The sequence below is a fragment of the Nansenia antarctica genome, assembly GCF_963989245.1.
Source record: "Nansenia antarctica genome assembly, chromosome: 2".
NCBI classification, from domain to species: domain Eukaryota; kingdom Metazoa; phylum Chordata; class Actinopteri; order Argentiniformes; family Microstomatidae; genus Nansenia; species Nansenia antarctica.
In genome coordinates, this window is record NC_137675.1 from 11,175,746 (window position 1) to 11,194,767 (window position 19,022).

Genomic DNA, 19,022 nt, shown 5'->3' on the forward strand with positions numbered 1-19,022 from the left:
CAACAACAAAGGGATGAAAAAGAACAAAACTAATTTGACGTTTCACCTGAATTTCTTTAACTTTTATCATCACTGGCCTGACAAATAAACACAAGAAGGACACGCTGTACGACTATTAATAGTATGTAAACAAACAGAAAGGTCATGAGACTCAAAGCAAGCAGCAGGCAGTAAAATCACACAAGCAGAACAGCTGTGAAGAAACAAATAACGCTGCAGAATCCATCATAATCATCATAATCATCGTCATCACTGCACTGTAGTCAGGTCTCTACCGTCAAAGAAATTAATTGGCAAAACCCTTTAAACAGAGCAATAAAAACATTACTAGCATGCATTTGGCATGAACACTTAAAGAAGGATCATCTCAAAACGCCCAATCATTATCACTATCAGCTGTAGCAGTGCTTTCTGTGCTTTCTAACATGTGTGTGTGTGTGTGTGTAGAGTAGAGTACTGTGTTGTATTCCTGCACAGACCCTGGGGGGGGGGGTCATTGGAACTATTCAGTCAACATCAATTAATCAATCAGTAGCGATTGAGGGCAGGAATCCGAACTCGAACTGGACTCCAATTTCCCACTGACATCAACATAACATTTACAGGCGCAGATCGTAAGTAACGACTGTCTGTTGGTGGTTTCAGACGTTGAACTGTGCTGTTTGAAAGAAGCCAAGTCTTACATCTCGCTTCAGGTGACACGTTTAAGGACACGCGAGCGGCGACTAACCAACTCGAATGTGACCAAAATAACAAAAGCTTTGAAACGAATGATTTCGAAGGTACATCCATTCAATATCTTTACTCACCAAAACAAAAACAAAAAAAAGGAATTTGTGTCAGATTGAATGTTGGTTTCTAAAAGGAATGTTTCAAACAGCATAGCTTGAGAAGCAGAGCCACAACAACAGAAGTTTCCCCCAAAGCTTCGTAACTTAAGCCTTTAATACTTTATTTCTGTAGATGATCCAGGCCCACGCCTCACCTAGACCAGCAAAGTTGTTCGTTTAACGTATCCGGTTCCTTACAAACATTGATATTTATTTTATAAATGTTCTTTACAATGTTTACTCTGGCGGCTTTATGGCCAGGTTGTGGGGGGCGAAATGAAGTAATACTTAAGCTACGAAGCTTTTGTGAAACCGCCCCCCAGCTCGGGACACAGGACAGTTAAAGGGGTGCCGGTTGGCTTTTGCTGGTGAGTCTACATGCCCTCTGCCCCCCCCACCCCCCACCACTCCCCCCTGGACTGATAGCATGGCTTCGGTGCAGCCTGACGCCTGCTGCAGGTCTCTTCTTCTTGTCCTCCTCCACCACCACCGCAGTGCGGTGTGCGGTGCCTCGCATCAGGAAGCACGCGGACTTCCTGTTCCTGTTCCTCTTCCGCTGCTGGCTTCTAATTGGCTGCCTGCCCCCCTTACCGCCTTGCAGCAAACAGCAGAAGCAAACACAGACAGGCGGGCAGGTGGGCAGGCGGGCAGACTGGCCGTGTGTTGTGTTGTGTCATAGTGACCGGGGGCCCCCGGGCAAGCGCAGACGAAGACACAAAGACAGTGAAAGCAGTTCTTGTCCCAGAGTCTCTGACAGCAGTTCTGTAAACGGCACTTGGATGTGCTTTTTTTTTCTCATTCAGTAAAAGGACGCTAACGTCCCCTCTCCTGGTACCGGCCCGGCCCGGCCCGGGGGGGCTAGTCGGCTTTATGACAGTAGATGTCCTTTAGTGCTTTGAGTTCCTCGATCAGGGTCTTGTTCTGGTTCTCCAGGACCGCCACACGGTTCTCCAGACACTTGACGTACTCCTTCTTTTTCCTGCGGCACTCCCGCGCCGCCTCCCTACCACCGGAGGAGAGGAGAGGAGGGGATGGAGAAGGAGAGGAAGGGATGGAGGAGGAGAGGAGAGGAAGAGGGGAGGAGAGACGGTCAGTGGGAGAAAAGAGGAGGATCCCTCAACACAACACAACATCGCACCATCTCCAGACCATTCCATGCATTGCAATGCTGCAGACCAAATTAGATTAGATTAGATTAGATTATTTATTTGAAGTTATTTTTTTCTGAGTGGGGCAGTCCCACTCATATTTTTCATTTTTTAATGACAGACACAGTAGAAATTTATACAGGAAGGATGGGTGAGAGAGAGAGGAGGGATGACATGCAGGATATGTCCCCGCCGGAATCGAACCGGGGACCCTGCGGTTACATGGTCAACGCTTAACCCGCTAAGCCACCTAAACACGCCAGATTAGATTAGATTAGATGAGATTCAACTTTATTGTCATTGCAGAGTAGAAGTACTAGACAACGAAATGCAGTTTAGCATCTAACCATAAGAACAAAAAACATGACAATGATAGTGACAGGTACAGTATGGCATGTACGGTAGTTTAGAGGTATATACTGTTACAAGCTATGTAGGCCTATACAGTTATGAGCTATGTACAGTTAAGGTAGCTTATGTACAGACCCATGATTAGGTAATGACCATGACCATGCACAGCACAGCTCAGTAAAGCTTCATAACAGAACTCATAAATAACTAATCTACAGTATATGTAGGTACTGCACGTCTATTCAACTTCAAGAGGTAACACAGGTAGGTAGGGTGCTTGAGACACACACAGGAGTGTGGCCTGGGGTGGTCCAGTGGTCTAGCACTGCGGTCTACAGTGCACACATGCCCATGTCGGCATGGGTTCGAATCCGGCTCATGCCCTGGTGACACGCCCTATTCTCCTTACGTTCCTGTCTATGTTCACTAAAACGATCCAATAAAATGAAAAAGAGTAGAATTGCCCCACTCAGAAAATAACCATGTAAGATGTTTTCCTTTAGCAGTTGTGCTAACTGCCTCCAATATCAGCCCCTAATAAATAAAGAATTGGTCCATGATTTACAAATCTATCCCCATTGAATTGGAACGTTGAATTGGAACGTTTAAAAAAACGTTTGAAAAAATTATAATACTGAGCTTAATCTGCATCCAGTCCGATCTTCCAAAGCATCCTTTTCTTTAAAAAAAATGCCGGTCGAGAGAGGACGCTGGCGTTGCTTGTTCGCCGCTTCTCCGCCCAAAATCTAGGTGTAATTGCAGTATACAGAGTAGATTGTCCTACAAAGATTTAGATTTAGTAATCCAAAATTAATAAGATCTTTTATTCTTTTTTGTTTCTTTTCTACTCGATCTTTTCAGTTTGTAAAGCGTCTTTGAGTGTCTCGAAAAGCACTATATAAGTCTAATGTATTATTATTATTATTTATTATTATCCATCTCTCTATTCTCTTCCTCTCCTCCTCTGTCTGTCTCTCTATATCTATCCCTCTCTTCTGTTCTCTTCTTCTACTCCTGTGTCTGGGTCTTTCTCTCTTTCTCTCCATCTCCTTTCCTGGGTCTTGTCTCTCTATTCTGTCCCTCTCCTGTGTCTTGTCTGTCACTCCCTCCCTCCCTCCCTCCCTCCCTGTCTCACCTGTTCTTCATCAGGCGGACCTCCCTCTTGCGGGTGACCTCCTCAGTGTGCTGTATGGGCGGGCTGTGCAGGGAGGAGCCAGGGGAGGAGGCCATCACCATGCCCTGGGGCAGGCCGGAGGAGGGCGAACGCAGCTGGTAGGAAGGCATGTCTCCAGTGGCAGCTGTGGAGGAGGAGGAGGAGGAGAAGGAGAAGAAGGAAAGAAGGAGAAGAAGAAGGAGAAGGAGGAGAAGGAGGAGGAGAGGAGGAGGAGAAGGAGAAGGAGGAGGAGAAGGAGGAGGAGGAGAAGAAGGAGAAGGAGGAGAAGGAGGAGAAGGAGAAGGAGGAGAAGGAGGAGGAGAAGAAAGAGAGGAGGAGGAGAAGGAGGAGAAGGAGAAGGAGGAGAAGATGAAGGAGAGGAGGAGAGGAGAAGGAGAGAAGGAGGAGGAGAAGATGAAGGAGAAGGAGGAGGAGGAGAAGGAGGAGAAGGAGGAGGAGAAGATGAAGGAGAAGGAGGAGAAGGAGGAGGAGGATAGAGAAGGAGAAGGAGGAGAATGAGGAGGAGGATAGAGGAGAAGGAGAAGGAGGAGGAGTTTAGTGTTGTTTAGGCTTGAAGGATTTACAATGACAAGAAGAAGATATATAAAATGTCATATCATATCACTGAAACAGGTAAAAGGATCTATATGGACCCGTGCATTGTCATAAATCAAACACAACAACCTTCATAGTTTGGTCATATTTCACATGGGTATTCATATCACAAGTTCCTACATCTTCACACAATCAAACTCAACATTTCTGCAGCATGTACGGAGAACTGTCGATGACTCAGCCTTGACAGGACAGGACAGGGCATGACTAATTTAACTTCTTTAACTTTAATTCTTTTTTGAACTAAAACAAATTTGGGAACCCAGCAACCAAATTATGAAGTCCGATTGGTTCAAGTGAAACATGGACTGACAGGAAATTCAGACGGTTCACCTGTAGGGGTGTAATGGTTCACGTATTCGTACCTTCTTCAGTACAGGTCATTCGGTTCGGTTCGGTTCGCGTGTGAACCAAATTAATGCAGCGTTGTACTACACGTGCCAAATCTCAGGTGATGCGTTCGTAAATTTGCTCTGAGAGTGCCGGAGCGCACACTGGGGTTCAACGTCATAGAGCAAGTAATTTGATTGGACTAGAGGCATTCCATGAGCACCTTCAGCCAGTACGCATGCGCATTGCACACACAGAGAGATAGTCAGTCATTTTTTACCAGTTAAAACGCAGTTAAACTAGAGCGTGAAGTTCCTCCAGCATCCCTTAAATCTCCTGTTTGGGAACATTACCGTTTCTCAGTTACCTACAATGATGATGGTCAAAGACAGGTGGATCAGACCAAAGCTATATACCAGCATTGTTCAACTGCAATCAGGTATGCGGCTGGTATGTCAAACTGCATTTTGAGACAGTATCACCCCACTGTAAACATCACAGCTACAAAGAGAAAACAGAGTGAAATGCAAACCCAGCTACCCATGGCATTTAAGCAACCACTTGCTAACAATTCAGACCGGGCCAAAGCAATAACAAACGCCATAGGTGTTTTTATAGCAGTGGACCACACGTTGTTGAGAACACAGGTTTGAAACACATGTTGAAAGTAACGTGTCGTTAGGTAGTTATCTCGTCAGCATGTCAGCCAGGAAGTCATACCAGCCCTTTATAAACCAAAATATGAAAATACAATGAATGTCAGTACAAGCTGACAGCAAGTCCTAATGTGAAGTTGAAAGCTGCTTATGTGAATACATGTACAGTACAGTTAATTTTCTAATTACCCTAATAGATGTTTATTTTATTCTATTTTGTATTTATCTGAGACAATATTCATTTTGATTTACTCTTCAGTAAATGTAACGTTATTATACAAGTACAGTACAGTTCATTTTCTAAATGCTGCACCTTAATGTATATATTTTATTATATTTTATTTATTTGAGAGAATATTTACTTTTCAGTAAGTTGTACTGTTTTATGAGTAGGTTGCAGCTGGTTGCAGCAGTATTGACAAGACTTTATTTTATTTTCCTGTTTGTTCAGGAAACCACCGTTTAATAATAATATATCTTTTTTTATTTGTATGTTTTGGGATCATTTTTACCCTGCTATACCGAAAGCGAACATGAAACCAACGTTTTTGGAAACCGCTACACCCCTATTCACCTCTGACCCCTCCTCTCTAGACAGCAGATTAGCCTATGGCCTTGGATGACGTCACCGCCACTGAAGGACAGACACCGCCACTGAAAAAGCTATTCCACTGATTGGTTTATGTAATAAAGAGAAGAAAAAACACTTCCCAAGCAACGTCTTATGTAAGCAGTGTCTTTATCAGATTACCATTGTCCGCTTTGCTGCTTTGACGTTTGAGAGGAAATTAGCTTTAATAGAAGACGGGGAGGGGAAGGGAGGAAAGGGAGGGGAAGGGAGGAAAGGGAGGGAGGGAGGGAGGGAGGGAGGGAGGGAGGGAGGGAGGTGGTATCATCTGGTGAATAGGTAGACAACTGTCATCAACGTGAAGGGGGTAACATCAATTCTGCCCCACCCCGATGGGTCAAATAGCGATCTCACTCTGATGTTGAGAAGCTGTTGAAATGTCTGGTGAATAATGTCATTTGACTGGCACTGAGCAGATACAAACAAGAGAGAGAGAGAGAGAGAGAGAGAGAGAGAGAGAGAGAGAGAGAGAGAGAGAGAGAGAGAGAGAGGGAGTTGTGCTGGTAACAATAACTACCCCGATATTTGACATCTTAAATGGTTGGTAATGTGGATAAATTCCTCGCAATTCTTCTTCAAACAGCGGAGTGCCCCGGGGGAAGACTAACCAGCGTGTCTGTAACGTCTCAGCGTCCGTGACAGGAACACCTAGGTCTGACTACAACTAAACAGCTGAATTATTCTTATCAATATATAAAGGGTACAAAAGTTCCCTGTCCACGAGTGGTGTGTGTGTGTGTGTGTGTGTGTGTGTGTGTGTGTGTGTGTGTGTGTGTGAGTGTGTGTGTGTGTGTGTGTGTGTGTGTGTGTGTGTAGCCTGCAGGTCTGTCTGAGTAACTGTGCAGTACGACGCTCTGTTCTTATCTGACTGGATGACTAATCTGGCCGCGACGCACACACACACACATTATGAGCACATGCGCGCAGGCACACACACACACACACACACACACACACACACACACACACCTCCCTCTCCCTCTCCCTCTCTCTCTGTCTCTGTGTGTCTGTAATCACAGCATGACTACCCACTGACGTCAGTCCTGCGTCTACACTCGCCCGTTAGCATTCTGGTTCCCCTGCCCAGCTCCGGTTCCAGGAAAGACGAGTGACGTCAACGACACCATCCACCGGCACCCCTCCCCCCTCCTCTCTTCCTCTCCCCTTCCCTCCCACCCTCTCTTCCTCTCCCTCTCTCTCTCTCTCCGCTCAATTGAAGAGGCATCGGAGCGTTCCAGTGTGCAGAGAGGCCCAGTGGTGAGCATGCTAGCGACCCAAACACACGAAGCCTTGTTCAGTCAACAGTAAGCTAGCGAACGTCTAGATCTTTGATTTTTTCCGTAAAACAGTTAATCCAGATGTTGTATCTATAGCCTTAATACTGTTCACTTGTTCCTCTACTGTATTTATGTATTTGTTTACTTTGAGTTCTTTTTTTTGTCTGTTTAAATTGTTTTTAATAATAATAATAAAGTCAAAAAAAAAACACAGAATATTCTTTTGGGGGGGAATACACTCAAAACATAGAGATTTTTTTAAAACGTCACGTTTTGTTATCAGCAACGTGCGATAAAGACTGACACAAAACAAAACCAAAACAAAAAAGCTACATCGCCGCCAAAAAGTTCTGTGAAGACCTTCACCCGCTCGCGTCCAACAAGGAGTCCTTCTGAACAGAACTCTACATGCCGGCACAGCGGTGAGGAAACCGGTTAGTGTGAGTCACACCTCTAAAAAAACAACGCAGGTGTTCCAGCCACAGCCGGCATTCACTTCAACACTTCACTTCCAATTCATCACTAACCACAGTCTGAAGCAGGACAAACAAAAAAAAAAGAAAGAAAGCAAAGAAAAGAAAAGAAAAAGAGATTCTACCTTTACCTGATTCAGTCTCGTCCCCAGTCACAGCCATATCTAGAGTCCCTTATAATCCTGGAGCAGAATCCTCACACTAACTTCAGAGTAATCGCTCTCTCCCCTTTTCTCTCTGTGTCTCTCTCTGCCTCTCTCTCTGTGTATGTGTGTGTGTCTCAGCTCTCAGTCAACCGTCAACTTTGCACAAGATTACAATTAAGGGCATTGACATCACAATGACATCACCGGTGCTCCTGAAGTCAATAAGACATTCCGTTTCGGAGCCCCTCCCCCTCCCTCCCTCCCTCCCCCCCCCTCCCTCCCTCCCCCCTCTGCTCTAGGATCAAATGCCGAACAGGAGCTATACAATGCAGCTACGCAGAGAGGGAGGGGGAGGGGGGGAGGGGTGGAGGTATTTTTAGTCCTATGACGCAACCAGGAGACGTACAACAAACAAGAGGATACTGTGCCCGAGTGGAGGATCACTGATGTGTACTCTCTCTCTCTCTCTCTCTCTCTCTCTCTCTCTCTATCCCTATCCCTATCTATCTCTCCCCATCACTCTTTCCGTCCCTCTCCCTCTCCCTCTCTCTCTCTCTCTCTCTCTCCCTCCCTCTCTCTCTCTCCCTCCCTCCCTCTCTCCCTCCCTCCCTCTCTCCCTCCCTCCCTCCCTCCCTCTCCCTCTCCCTCCCTCTTTCTCTTCCTCCATCTCTCTCTCTCCCCCTCCCTCTCTCTCTCCCCCTGATATATACTGTATGTTCTCATGTTAAATCTTCATGTCTGCTTGTAATGTTTTTTTTGAGAAGCACCGACTTGAATTAATGAATCACACTGCTTCAATTCAGTCTAATGAAATAACTGGACAGCCCCTACAAACAGAACACCAGAAGTGGATACAACCCTAACCCTAACAGTTTATCAAAGCACAGCAGCACAGTCCACCACACCTGGGTTCAAATGCTTATCTGTGCTTGATTGAGTTTGCCTGGTGCAGTTAAACCAATGGAATAGTCCCAGAAGTGCTAACCCTGCCCCTCTGGCACTCCAGGCAGGCTAAAGCAAACGCTCCAAGGATTGTTTCAGCCCCATACCTTGTATGACCACCTGGCCTCCCTGGACGTAGAACTGCTGGGCAGAGGGGTCCCCGGCCGGGGCAGAGTACTGCAGAATGGTAGCGCCAGGCTGGGGGGCACCAGAGGGGGGCATGGTCAGGGTCTGGAGACCCTGGAGGACATCACTCCCTGGGCTGGTGATCTGAATGGCTCCCCGATCGGAGATGGCAACTACAGAGGGGTGTGAGAGAGAGAGAGAGAGAGAGAGAGAGAGAGAGAGAGAGTGAGAGAGAGAGAGAGAATAAATGAATGAATGAATGAAACAGTGAATTGAAGTGAAGTGCTTCGAACTAAAAAAAAAAAAGTTATTTAATTAAAGATCTTAACTACTCAATAATACAAAACAACAAATTCAGCCCAACAGAATGCTCTACTCTTGAGAATTAGCCTTTAACAGTTCATTGTTCAATATCACAAAGCGGAAAACACAAATGAACGAACTGTAGACCACGCTGCTAGACGGACATCGGACCGGGTCACTCACAGTAATGTCCGGTGCTGGTCTGGTAGATGGAGGTGGCGGTAGAGGGTTGGACCTCCTCTTCGCCCTTCTCTTCCTCGATCTTCGGGACAGCCGGCGAGTCCGACGACAGCTCGTTGAGGATTTTTCTGAGGAAGGAAAGGAGGACGTTCTCATAACGCCTCTGCTTCGCTTTGTTTTAATCAGCCTGTCATCTCACACATTTTTCAGAATTAAAAAAAAACTGATTCATTTTTAAAATTCGATTTTATTTAATTAAAAAATATATATATTCATCCCAAGGGGCAATTACTTTGGACACAGAGTCAGCAGCAACAACAACAACAACAACGACAACGACAACATACCACAACCATACCCCAAAACGACAAACACACCCCAACAGCAGCATGACATTGCCCTACCGGTACGACGGTCGCCTTGAGAGGATCTCTCTTCTCTTCAGCGAGTCTGTGACGACCTCTGGCGATTCTCTGTCTTCCGCCCCGGCGGCTATCTGGAGGAAGAGTACCGTAGTCAAAATAACATCTCAATGTCAGACTGTTTACAGACGGTAATCCCTGTCTGGGGCAGCTTCTGTGTACTATAAACACAACTTTGTGACGCTGAAAAAAGTTGGCATCGCTCCCAAAAGCTGCCCCAGCCGCGTCAGCCGCGTTTGAAAACATTCCGACTGACAACATGATTGCGGTTGCAACGACATGTTTCCATCTGTCCCATTGTTAGTAGACAGACACCTGTCGAGACCGGTGGAGGTAGAAATCGGAGGACGGGCTCATTGTAAATGCACGGGACGGAATCGGGAACAGTAAGCGCGTTCGAGACCATTCCCTAATTCCGTCCCGGGTGTTACCCACCTCTTCCGTCGGACGCATTATGATGAGCCCCGTCCTCCGATTTCTACCTCCACCAGCCTCCCCTGACAGACGCAGTGTATCGTGCCTAGGTGTAGGTAGTATATGGGTTAAACTGATGAGCTTAGAACACAGATCTCATTCCTCAGACAAATCCTATTAAGACGCTCGCTGTGTTGGGAGAGAAACACAGCGGTCAGGGCCCAGTGTTTCAGAATGATCCAGATTCTTTTGTTGCTGTCCTAAGATCAGATCTTATCTGGCTTTGATGTTGAGTAGTGGAAATCAGACAGTTCGATCTGATCCTGGAGAGCAAAATAAAAAGATTATAAAAATGATAGATGTCATTCTGATCCAGATTAAACATTTTGAAATACTGGGTCCTGGGCATAGGGGTTTCAGTCTCGGTATGACCCGGTTCAGATTAACCCTTTATAAAAAAATAATAATAAACAAAAACAGAGAGAAAATGAAAAAGAGAACGAGACAAAACATACGAGGGTACAAGTAGGAACAGTCATGATAAAGGTCATATAAGCAGTAAGAGTCAGGATAATGGTCATATAAGTAGTATCAGTCATAATAACAGTTATATAAGTAGTAACAGTCACGGTAACGTTCATATAAGTAGGAACAGTCACCATGACTGGTCACGTTCTACCTGGGCTGTGTGCACCTGTGGAGACTGTATGACAGAGGGCTGGGAAGCCTGGATGACCCCCTGGACATGCACCGTCTGGACCCCAGGCAGGTGCACCTGGGCCAGGCTTGAGGAGTCCCCTCCACCCCCTCCTCCTCCACCTCTGGTGCCCACGGAAACCTGAACAAGATGTTTAGTCAGTCAGTCAGCCAGTCATGCCGTATACTGCTCTACTACTCGTAGACCATAACCAGACCCCTTAAGTACTTCGCTTCCAAGGAGACAACGAGATGCCGTCTTGTACAGTGTAACAGCACATGTTTTTGTAACTAAGTACCACATTTACATTCAATTTGTTAGCATTTAGCAGACGCTCATTTATTTCGATTTAGCAGAAGTACCATATTCAGAGGGCATATTCAGAGGGAAAAGACCTCTCTCCACACAAAGTGGGCTGCAGGCCTACCTGAGTGAGAGCCCCAGGTGAATTGTAGGCCTACCTGAGTGAGAGCCCCAGGTGAATTGTAGGCCTACCTGAGTGAGAGCCCCAAGTGAATTGTAGGCCTACCTGAGTGAGAGCCCCAAGTGAATTGTAGGCCTACCTGAGTGAGAGTACCAGGTGAACTGGCATCACTCTGACTCCCCTCCTCGTCACTCACTGAGTCGTCCATTGTCTCGCTCTGCTGCTGCGACGCCACCATCGTCTCCATGGCCAGGAAATTCTGTTAATGAAAACCACCATTTATATTGAAGCAGGATACAAGCCCATTGGATGATGAGATAGGCAGTACATTTAGATCCTTCAACAAAAACAATAACAATAAGATTTATTCAACAAGACACTCTGATGGAAAAGCATTAGGTCGACAAAAGCATGCACAGCCGGTTCTAACACCGATTTATTTAACACCTAACTCTATTTAACACCCTAACCCTATTTATTTTTACACCTTGATTTATTGAAGTAGACTATAATTGTGGTAAGCATCATATATTGCTTCCTTTTCTTATAATGTCCTTGTGTTTTCTCACGTTATATTCCAATTAATACATAACTGAATATACAATATACAGTCAGCTAGTAGCTACTCAACTCTGGATAGGGGAGGAGTCTAAGCACATTGAAACTTCCTGATATAATTGTTGCGATGACAAGTGTACGTTTTGATTGCATAATATTTGGAGAGTCGTCAAAAGAAATTACTTTTGTCAGGTCTAAGTGATAAAAATAAAAAAAACGCTTCAATTCCTATCCTTTGGACTAAAGTTGATCTAAATCATGCTTTTACACTTACAGGCAATAAAAAATGTTTATCGTCACAGTTTGGCAGACTGAAAGTAACAACATGACATCATCGAACTGTTCTAGTCTAGACAGTAACACGATGGACAGAACATTCGAAGCGCATATATAATACAAACAATATTATATAAGAAGAAGAAAAAAGGCTTCCATAATCTCAAATGGGTGATTTCGGTTGCGTCATTTCGCAGCTGTCGTCAGGCCAGAGACAGTGACAGAGAGCTGAACTGCTAGAGAGCATGTTCATGTTGCGGTGTGGGGGAGCAAAGCGAACATTAGTTCCATCGAAAGTTGAAAACGCATCAACGCAAACGGGGAAGTTGTTGTCTTGACGGTCAGAATAACGAGTCTGTTCCATGACTAGGCCTACCATGTAATAACTTACCAAAGTTGTACGTAGTCAGACTCGTCACTAGTTACGAGTGGATGGCCCACGTAGTCCCCACGTCAGGCCTGATGATGCGGTGTTCAAATGTCGACCAAGCGACCGACGAAACACTCCGGGGGGAAAAAACTACACAGGGGGGCGGAGCTACACGGGATTATTTATCCGGGGTGCGTTGGTAAAGTTGCTCTGGAAATCTGATCAGCACTCATGGAATGCCTCTTGTCCAATCAAACTACTCGGTCTCTCTGGGACGTTGAACCCAACGTGCGCTCCGGCGCTCTCAGATCGAGTTGACGAACGCAGCCCAGCCCAGGACAATCATCATAGTTCCTAGTTTGAGCTATTCTGCACAGAATGTGATTACAACGATCAATCTAAAATGCTCCATATCCTTATTATAATTAACTATTAATGGTTTAACATTTCACACAGTAGGCTATTGTCACTTTATCTTTCATTTGTAGTTCATCGACATTAGCCTATCAACCATACATCACCTTTTTATGTGATTAGAAAACAAACGAACTGACCAAAACAATAACACTGTAACTACCACACTTTACCTGTGATGGCTTAAATAATAATCATTGAGGATACATTGCACATATTCATGTTGCAACTTGCATTAACTGTATCTTATGTGAATACGCCACCTAGCGATCATAAAGAAGAACACTGCAATTACATTTAATACAACCCAACTCAGAATATTATGACACGAGATTCAAATTGACCTCCACGGTATAGTTTGTTTGGTGAAAGTACATATTTATCTACAAAAGCTCCATCTAACTCTACAAGTAGACAAGAGGACAACAAGAGAGAGAGAGGGTTAGACTGGCCACAATGGACGCTCCTTGGTACGCATGGGGCTTTCTACTCTCCAGAGCCAACCTGAACCTTTACCATTCACACTGTCTGACTTCCAGGGGTTGGAAGGAAATTACTGTCAAGTACCAGTCCATAAACACAAAAATCTGTTTCAAAATCCTGCTGAGCTAAAAACATGCAGGTTTACTGTAACACTTCTAATAGCATATCCTGCTGAGCATGATGCTTCTAATAGCATGATGCAGAAAGACACTTTTTGGAATGTGATTTTCCCTGCCCCTGAGGGCCACCATCTGTTGTGTTGTGTGCCAGGTGAGGTCCTCCTGAGGTCCTCCTGTTTGTCCACAGGCCATGCTGATATCAAAAAGCTGCCTGCTTCACCACAGTAGCTAGTTCCTCTCCTGAGTGTCTAACAATACACACTCACACATGAATATCTTAATACTAAATACAATACAACAAATAAATAAATACGTTTGACCCTTTGCGCTCGGGCCCCCTTGTGTGTATGTGTGCGTGTGTGTGTGTGTGTGTGTGTGTGTGTGTGTGTGTGTGTGTGTGCATGTCTGTGTGTGCGTGCGAGTGAGCGTGTGTGTGTGCGTGTGCGTGTGTGTGTGTGTCCCCTTGGAGAAGAGGGTACAGATGGTGAGTCCCAGGCCACAGCAGGAAGGACAACAGGGGACACAAAGGCCAGACAGCAGGGGCATGACCTTCACCAGACAAAAGACAAAGCTCTATCAGGAAATACATTTGACAAGATATACAGTGATGTACAGTATTATTTCATGTGTCTTTTCTTTCCTATTATGCTTTTAGAGATTTTTCTTTTTAGAGAAAATTCAGTGACAGTAACAAATTCCCCCAATCCCAGTTGGATACTAAACTGCATTTTGTTGTATAGTACTTGTACTCTGCGATGACTCTACAGTTGAGTCCAGTGGCGGCTGGTGATAAAAATGTTGGGTGGGGCACAGGTTATGGGGGCATGCTCCACGGGGAAGAATATCAACTTTAAAATCTGGATTTACAGTCGATTTTAGCATGAGAATATATATATAACTTAATTATTTGTATATATAACTTATTAAAGGGCAAACTGCAAACACAACAAAAATATCAACTGGAATAGTCTTTGTTAGCAGAGTAGACCTAATGTTAACAGAATGGATTTATACCCTTTGTCTATCTGTTTTTTTTCCCCTTTTGTCATTTTACAAGGGCAAGTATCCGCTTGTTAAGTCGTGACGTATTTCCGGGGCCAACGTTGGCTGAGGCGCTGTCTTCGAGATGACGAAATAATAATAATAATAAATTATATTTATATAGCGCTTTTCCGAGGCTGAAATACCCTGACAATATGGAGAAAACGGTAAAGTGCTGTGTCCCTTGTTGTATGAATAGATCCGAGTCTAAAAAACGATTAAACTGTCATTCTACCGCTGTAGTTCACAGGTACTCCGGTGCGGAGAATTTCTGATTTGGACTCGGAAATGGCTAAACGTCACTTTTGACGTCAGACTTAACAAGCGGTATCGAACGCAGCCTTTGACTCTTCGCGCCTATAAGTCTTTTCAGCCTATGAGAACTGGCCTCGCGACCCACAGGACGTTCGCGCCGTTCTGCTCGCGAGACCAGAGAACGGACGTCAGAACTTTTACCTCAGGAAGAATAGCGGCCGCACCAGGAGAAAAGGTGAATATACACATTATTATTTATTAAACAGGCTAATATGTTATAGTTATTATACATTATTATTAATAAGTACAACACAAGGGGCAATGCCCGGCTGTGTTTCACGACCGCAACAACATCTAGTTAGCTACTAGCTATAGCTATAGCATCTAGTTAGCTAAAGCTATAGCATTCACCTCAGGTTAGCTAGTCACACTAGTAGTTTAGCCAGTATTAGCAGTAATAGTGAGATGTTATCTTTTATTTAAAATGTTTTTTATTGAGCCAAAACATTGTTCACATACATTATGTTGTATGGACGCTCATTTACATGTCATTATACGAAAGAGATTGACGTTATCTTTTGGTCAACGTAAATGGACGACCGCAGCCGCGGATATTCCGAGCGAGTTTGGTAAACAGCTAAAAGAACAACAATTCTGTCTCCAAATATATATATGGACCTAACTGTATACTATAGACCTAAACAGTAACTGTATACTATAGACCTATAACAGTAACTGTATACTATGGTAGCCAACACGGTGCCCGCGGGCACCTGGTCGCCCGCAGAGACCACCTGAGTCGCCCGTAGGGCAAGTTCTAAAAATAGCGCTATTTACCATGAAGGTCCCTTTAAAACACGGGTCTCCAACACGTCGCTCGCGAGCTACCGGTAAAAAAGATGCAGCCTTCCCCAAAAAAACGACAACAAATAAATTCACCCTGGAAACCTTTTCCAATTTCAATCCCTTACTGATGTCCCCACCCCCTCCAACACAAAAAATATATATCAGCTGTCAATCAAATTGCTACCGTCTGTCACGTCGTAGCGAAGACTACTACTACTGAGCTAAAGCAGAGTTCGGTGTTAGCAAGGCAGTGTAGCTTATACAGCGAGTGGCAAGCCCATGAGCTCGTTGGTAACATTAGTCCGCCAGTAGTCTCGCATAGCCAGACCTATTATAGTACCAGCGCTGGAGAATATATACTTTTTGCGCAAGTGTGCGCGCGAGACACAAGAGTGTTTGCAGGGTGAGATGTCTGCAGATGAAAGTAAGCAAGTTGAAACGTTAGCAAATATACTTGCTGAGTGTTCTGACAGAGAAAGGTTGTTATTATTGTGACTAGTGTCTGATTATAGTTCCATGGTGTGAATAGTGTCAAAGAACTAGCTAGCTAGCTAGCTCAGAGGTGATGAGATGAGCTAGTCTGCTGCACACTTGCCAGCTAAAGAGCTAACTGGAGGCACTTTATTCTTTTACTTAAAGTAGATATACAATCTTTCTTATTCTGCTAGAATTGGGCTTTATGGTAATACCATAATGGCATATTTACAGTACATGGACAGTGGATTGAAGCATTGGAACAAACCCTCACTCATTGAAAATGTCTGTTTTCTATAGATGGATATACAATTTATTTTTCAGCAACCCAATATTCAATTCGAATTATGTTATGAATTGATATGGATCAATGTATACCTCTTATTAAATTATACATACTTTGGTTGTTATGTTTGCCTTTTGGTTGACAGCAAAAGAGGGAGAGGAGGATAGAGAAGGAGCAAGAACCAGGTGAGAAAGTAGACAGGTAGTGAAGACCACATTATGCCACAGTCCATGTGGCAGCAACCAACGGAAACACTGAGAGCAGATAGCTGAACTGTTCAGTGTCAAGCCTGGAGAAATGGAGATGGAGGTTATAAAGCTCCAGAATAATGTCCAGCTACATTTCTGGAGCCTGGTAGACCCAAGCAACTATAAGAATATTCACCAAGCAGCCCTGAAAGTATTTGCTTTATTTGGCTCTACATGCCTTTGAGAATCAGATTTTTCTGATATGAATGTAATGAAATCTACTACTTCTGAACAAGACTGACAGATGAGCATTTAAATGACTCTATAAGAGTGAACCTAAGTGGATACACTCCAGCATACACAACTCTTGTAGACTCCATGCAGTGACATTCATCTCAAGTGTAGGAATGAGTGAATGCTGGAGTGTATCCACTAACCTAACTGTAATTATTACACACATGCACACATTTTTTTTAAAGAGACAAAAGAAGAAAAAAATACAAATGTTTTCTTACTGAAAAGGTGAATGCACTTATTACACACATGTGGACCATACAATTATAAGCTTTTGATAGTGAATGGAGGTGATGTGATACATTGATATATGGATACAGAATACACTGCTACTACTATAGTGAGCTTACACGTTGACATTTGAAACAGAGCATGCTAGTGAAGAATCTCTGAGTGTATTGATACGTTATGAGAATGAATGTAAGTAATAAGATATGAGTAGCTCTCGGCCACTTAAAACATTTTCAAAGTAGCTCTCGGACGAAAAAAGGTTGGAGACCCCTGCTATAGACCTATAACAGTTAGAGGTTCTGACTGACTGTCTGTATGCTGATTCCAGAAAGAATAACGGCCACGGTAAACGCACCAGAAAGCAGGTGACACCAACCAACCAACACACAAAAGAAAACTAGACATTGTTGTTGACCACATTGTGTGTCTGGGACAGGGTCCATCCATAGATGAATTTGTGAGGTAAACATTTTATTCATCGTGTCATTTTGTGTTGAATGACACCAAAAAACAATGACATTTCACACATTCAACCCACGTTATTACCCACGATGCAAAGCGGGGTTTAACCATCGGTGTGTGCTGCAACCAGCAGCTGAGTTCTGTTTACAAACCGGACGTCGGTGTTTAACTATCTCAATGATTATTATGAATGACAACATGGAGTTACAGTGAAATTATGAAATAATGATATAATAAAGTCCAGTTTAATCGGCCTTGCAGTGGTGGTGGAAATGAACATTGATCCAGGGAATCTGCCAACTTTGTTTGACCTATTGGATATCAATATTTTAGGCCTTGAGCTGCCTGCTTCACCACAGTAGCTAGTTCCTCTCCTGATTGTCTAACAATACTCACTCACACATGAATATCTTAATACTAAATATACAATACAACAAATAAATAAATAAGTTTGACCCTTTGCGCTCAGGCCCCCTTGTGTGTGTGTGTGTGTGTGTGTGTGTGTGTGTGTGTGTGTGTGTGTGTGTGTGTGCATGTCTGTGTGTGCGTGCGAGTGAGCGTGTGTGTGTGCGTGTGCGCGTGCGCGTGTGTGTGTGGCGAGATGAAGCTTCATGAACTGTTGAAGCTTTCCATTCAATTGCGTCACACATAGGCCGAAGCTTCGTGTTGCTTTATTTGCTCTACTGCGCCATCAAGTGGACAATAAATGTATAGCAGGCAGAGTGATAATGACACCGTGGCTTTGGTATGTGAAGCTTTGAATTGAATAAATGTGCTTGTGTTACTACTAGGAACAACAACATTTTATTCATTTATTCATTTTTATTTAAAAATAACAACTTCTCCACAGTGCTGGGCTTCAATGTGACATTGAAGTTAGCAAATCGCGTGCTAGGCGAACTAAAAGGAACCCTCCCTCTGAATCATTCCTGACTGATTGACACACAATCCCCTCAGTCACAACATACACACTCTCTACGACCCTCACAACATACACACTCTCTACGACCGTTACAACATACACACTCTCTACGACCGTCACAACATACACACTCTCTACGACCCTCACAACATACACACTCTCTACGACCCTCACAACATACACACTCTCTACGACCCTCACAACATACACACTCTCTACGACCCTCACAACATACACACTCTCTACGACCCTCACAACATACACACTCTCTACGACCCTCACAACATACACACTCTCTACGACCGTTACAACATACACACTCTCTACGACCGTCACAACATACACACTCTCTACGACCCTCACAACATACACACTCTCTACGACCCTCACAACATACACACTCTCTACGACCCTCACAACATACACACTCTCTACGACCCTCACAACATACACACTCTCTACGACCCTCACAACATACACACTCTCTACGACCCTCACAACATACACACTCTCTACGACCGTCAGGTAAAGTTAGAACAGAGAAGTTCTAACTTCAGTAGCAACACCAGCTTCCTATGTAACTTAAGATTTTAGATTTAACTTTAGGAGAGTTTTTATGAGTTCGGGAACATCATCTTTGTACAAACGTTTGGAATATAAAATATTTCAATGAATTACAACGTTGCAA

The 19,022-nt window shown here is 44.1% G+C and overlaps 1 protein-coding gene across 3 annotated transcripts; it reads right to left on the reverse strand.

Annotated features, from left to right (window-relative positions):
* Positions 1–1,265: 1,265 nt before the first annotated feature.
* Positions 1,266–9,275, reverse strand: LOC308149548 (cAMP-responsive element modulator-like). 3 transcript variants are annotated; one of them, XM_080522405.1, is made up of 4 exons: positions 9,162–9,275; positions 8,657–8,848; positions 3,465–3,627; positions 1,266–1,833 (listed from the first exon to the last, which is right to left on the reverse strand). In XM_080522405.1, the coding sequence occupies exons 2-4, from the start codon at positions 8,769–8,771 to the stop codon at positions 1,689–1,691; spliced, it is 423 nt and encodes a 140-aa protein (XP_080378531.1). In that variant the 5' UTR covers positions 8,772–8,848; positions 9,162–9,275; the 3' UTR covers positions 1,266–1,688. The 3 variants fall into 3 exon arrangements, with proteins under 3 accessions (XP_080378531.1, XP_080378533.1, XP_080378532.1); XM_080522407.1 differs by lacking the exons at positions 8,657–8,848; positions 9,162–9,275 and adding an exon at positions 7,593–7,728; XM_080522406.1 differs by lacking the exons at positions 8,657–8,848; positions 9,162–9,275 and adding an exon at positions 7,587–7,690.
* Between the last annotated feature and the right edge of the window lie 9,747 nt (positions 9,276–19,022).

What these genes read in the sequence shown, in the direction of transcription:
- LOC308149548 (XM_080522405.1), bottom strand. Translation starts at nt 8,771, where the DNA reads ATGCCCCCCTCTGGTGCCCCCCAGCCTGGCGCTACCATTCTGCAGTAC. An exon ending in AGGCCAGGTGGTCATACAAG is followed by an intron (nt 3,628 to 8,656) that starts GTATGGGGCTGA and finishes CCTCCTCCACAG; the next exon opens with CTGCCACTGGAGACATGCCT. An exon ending in GTCCGCCTGATGAAGAACAG is followed by an intron (nt 1,834 to 3,464) that starts GTGAGACAGGGA and finishes CTCCGGTGGTAG; the next exon opens with GGAGGCGGCGCGGGAGTGCC.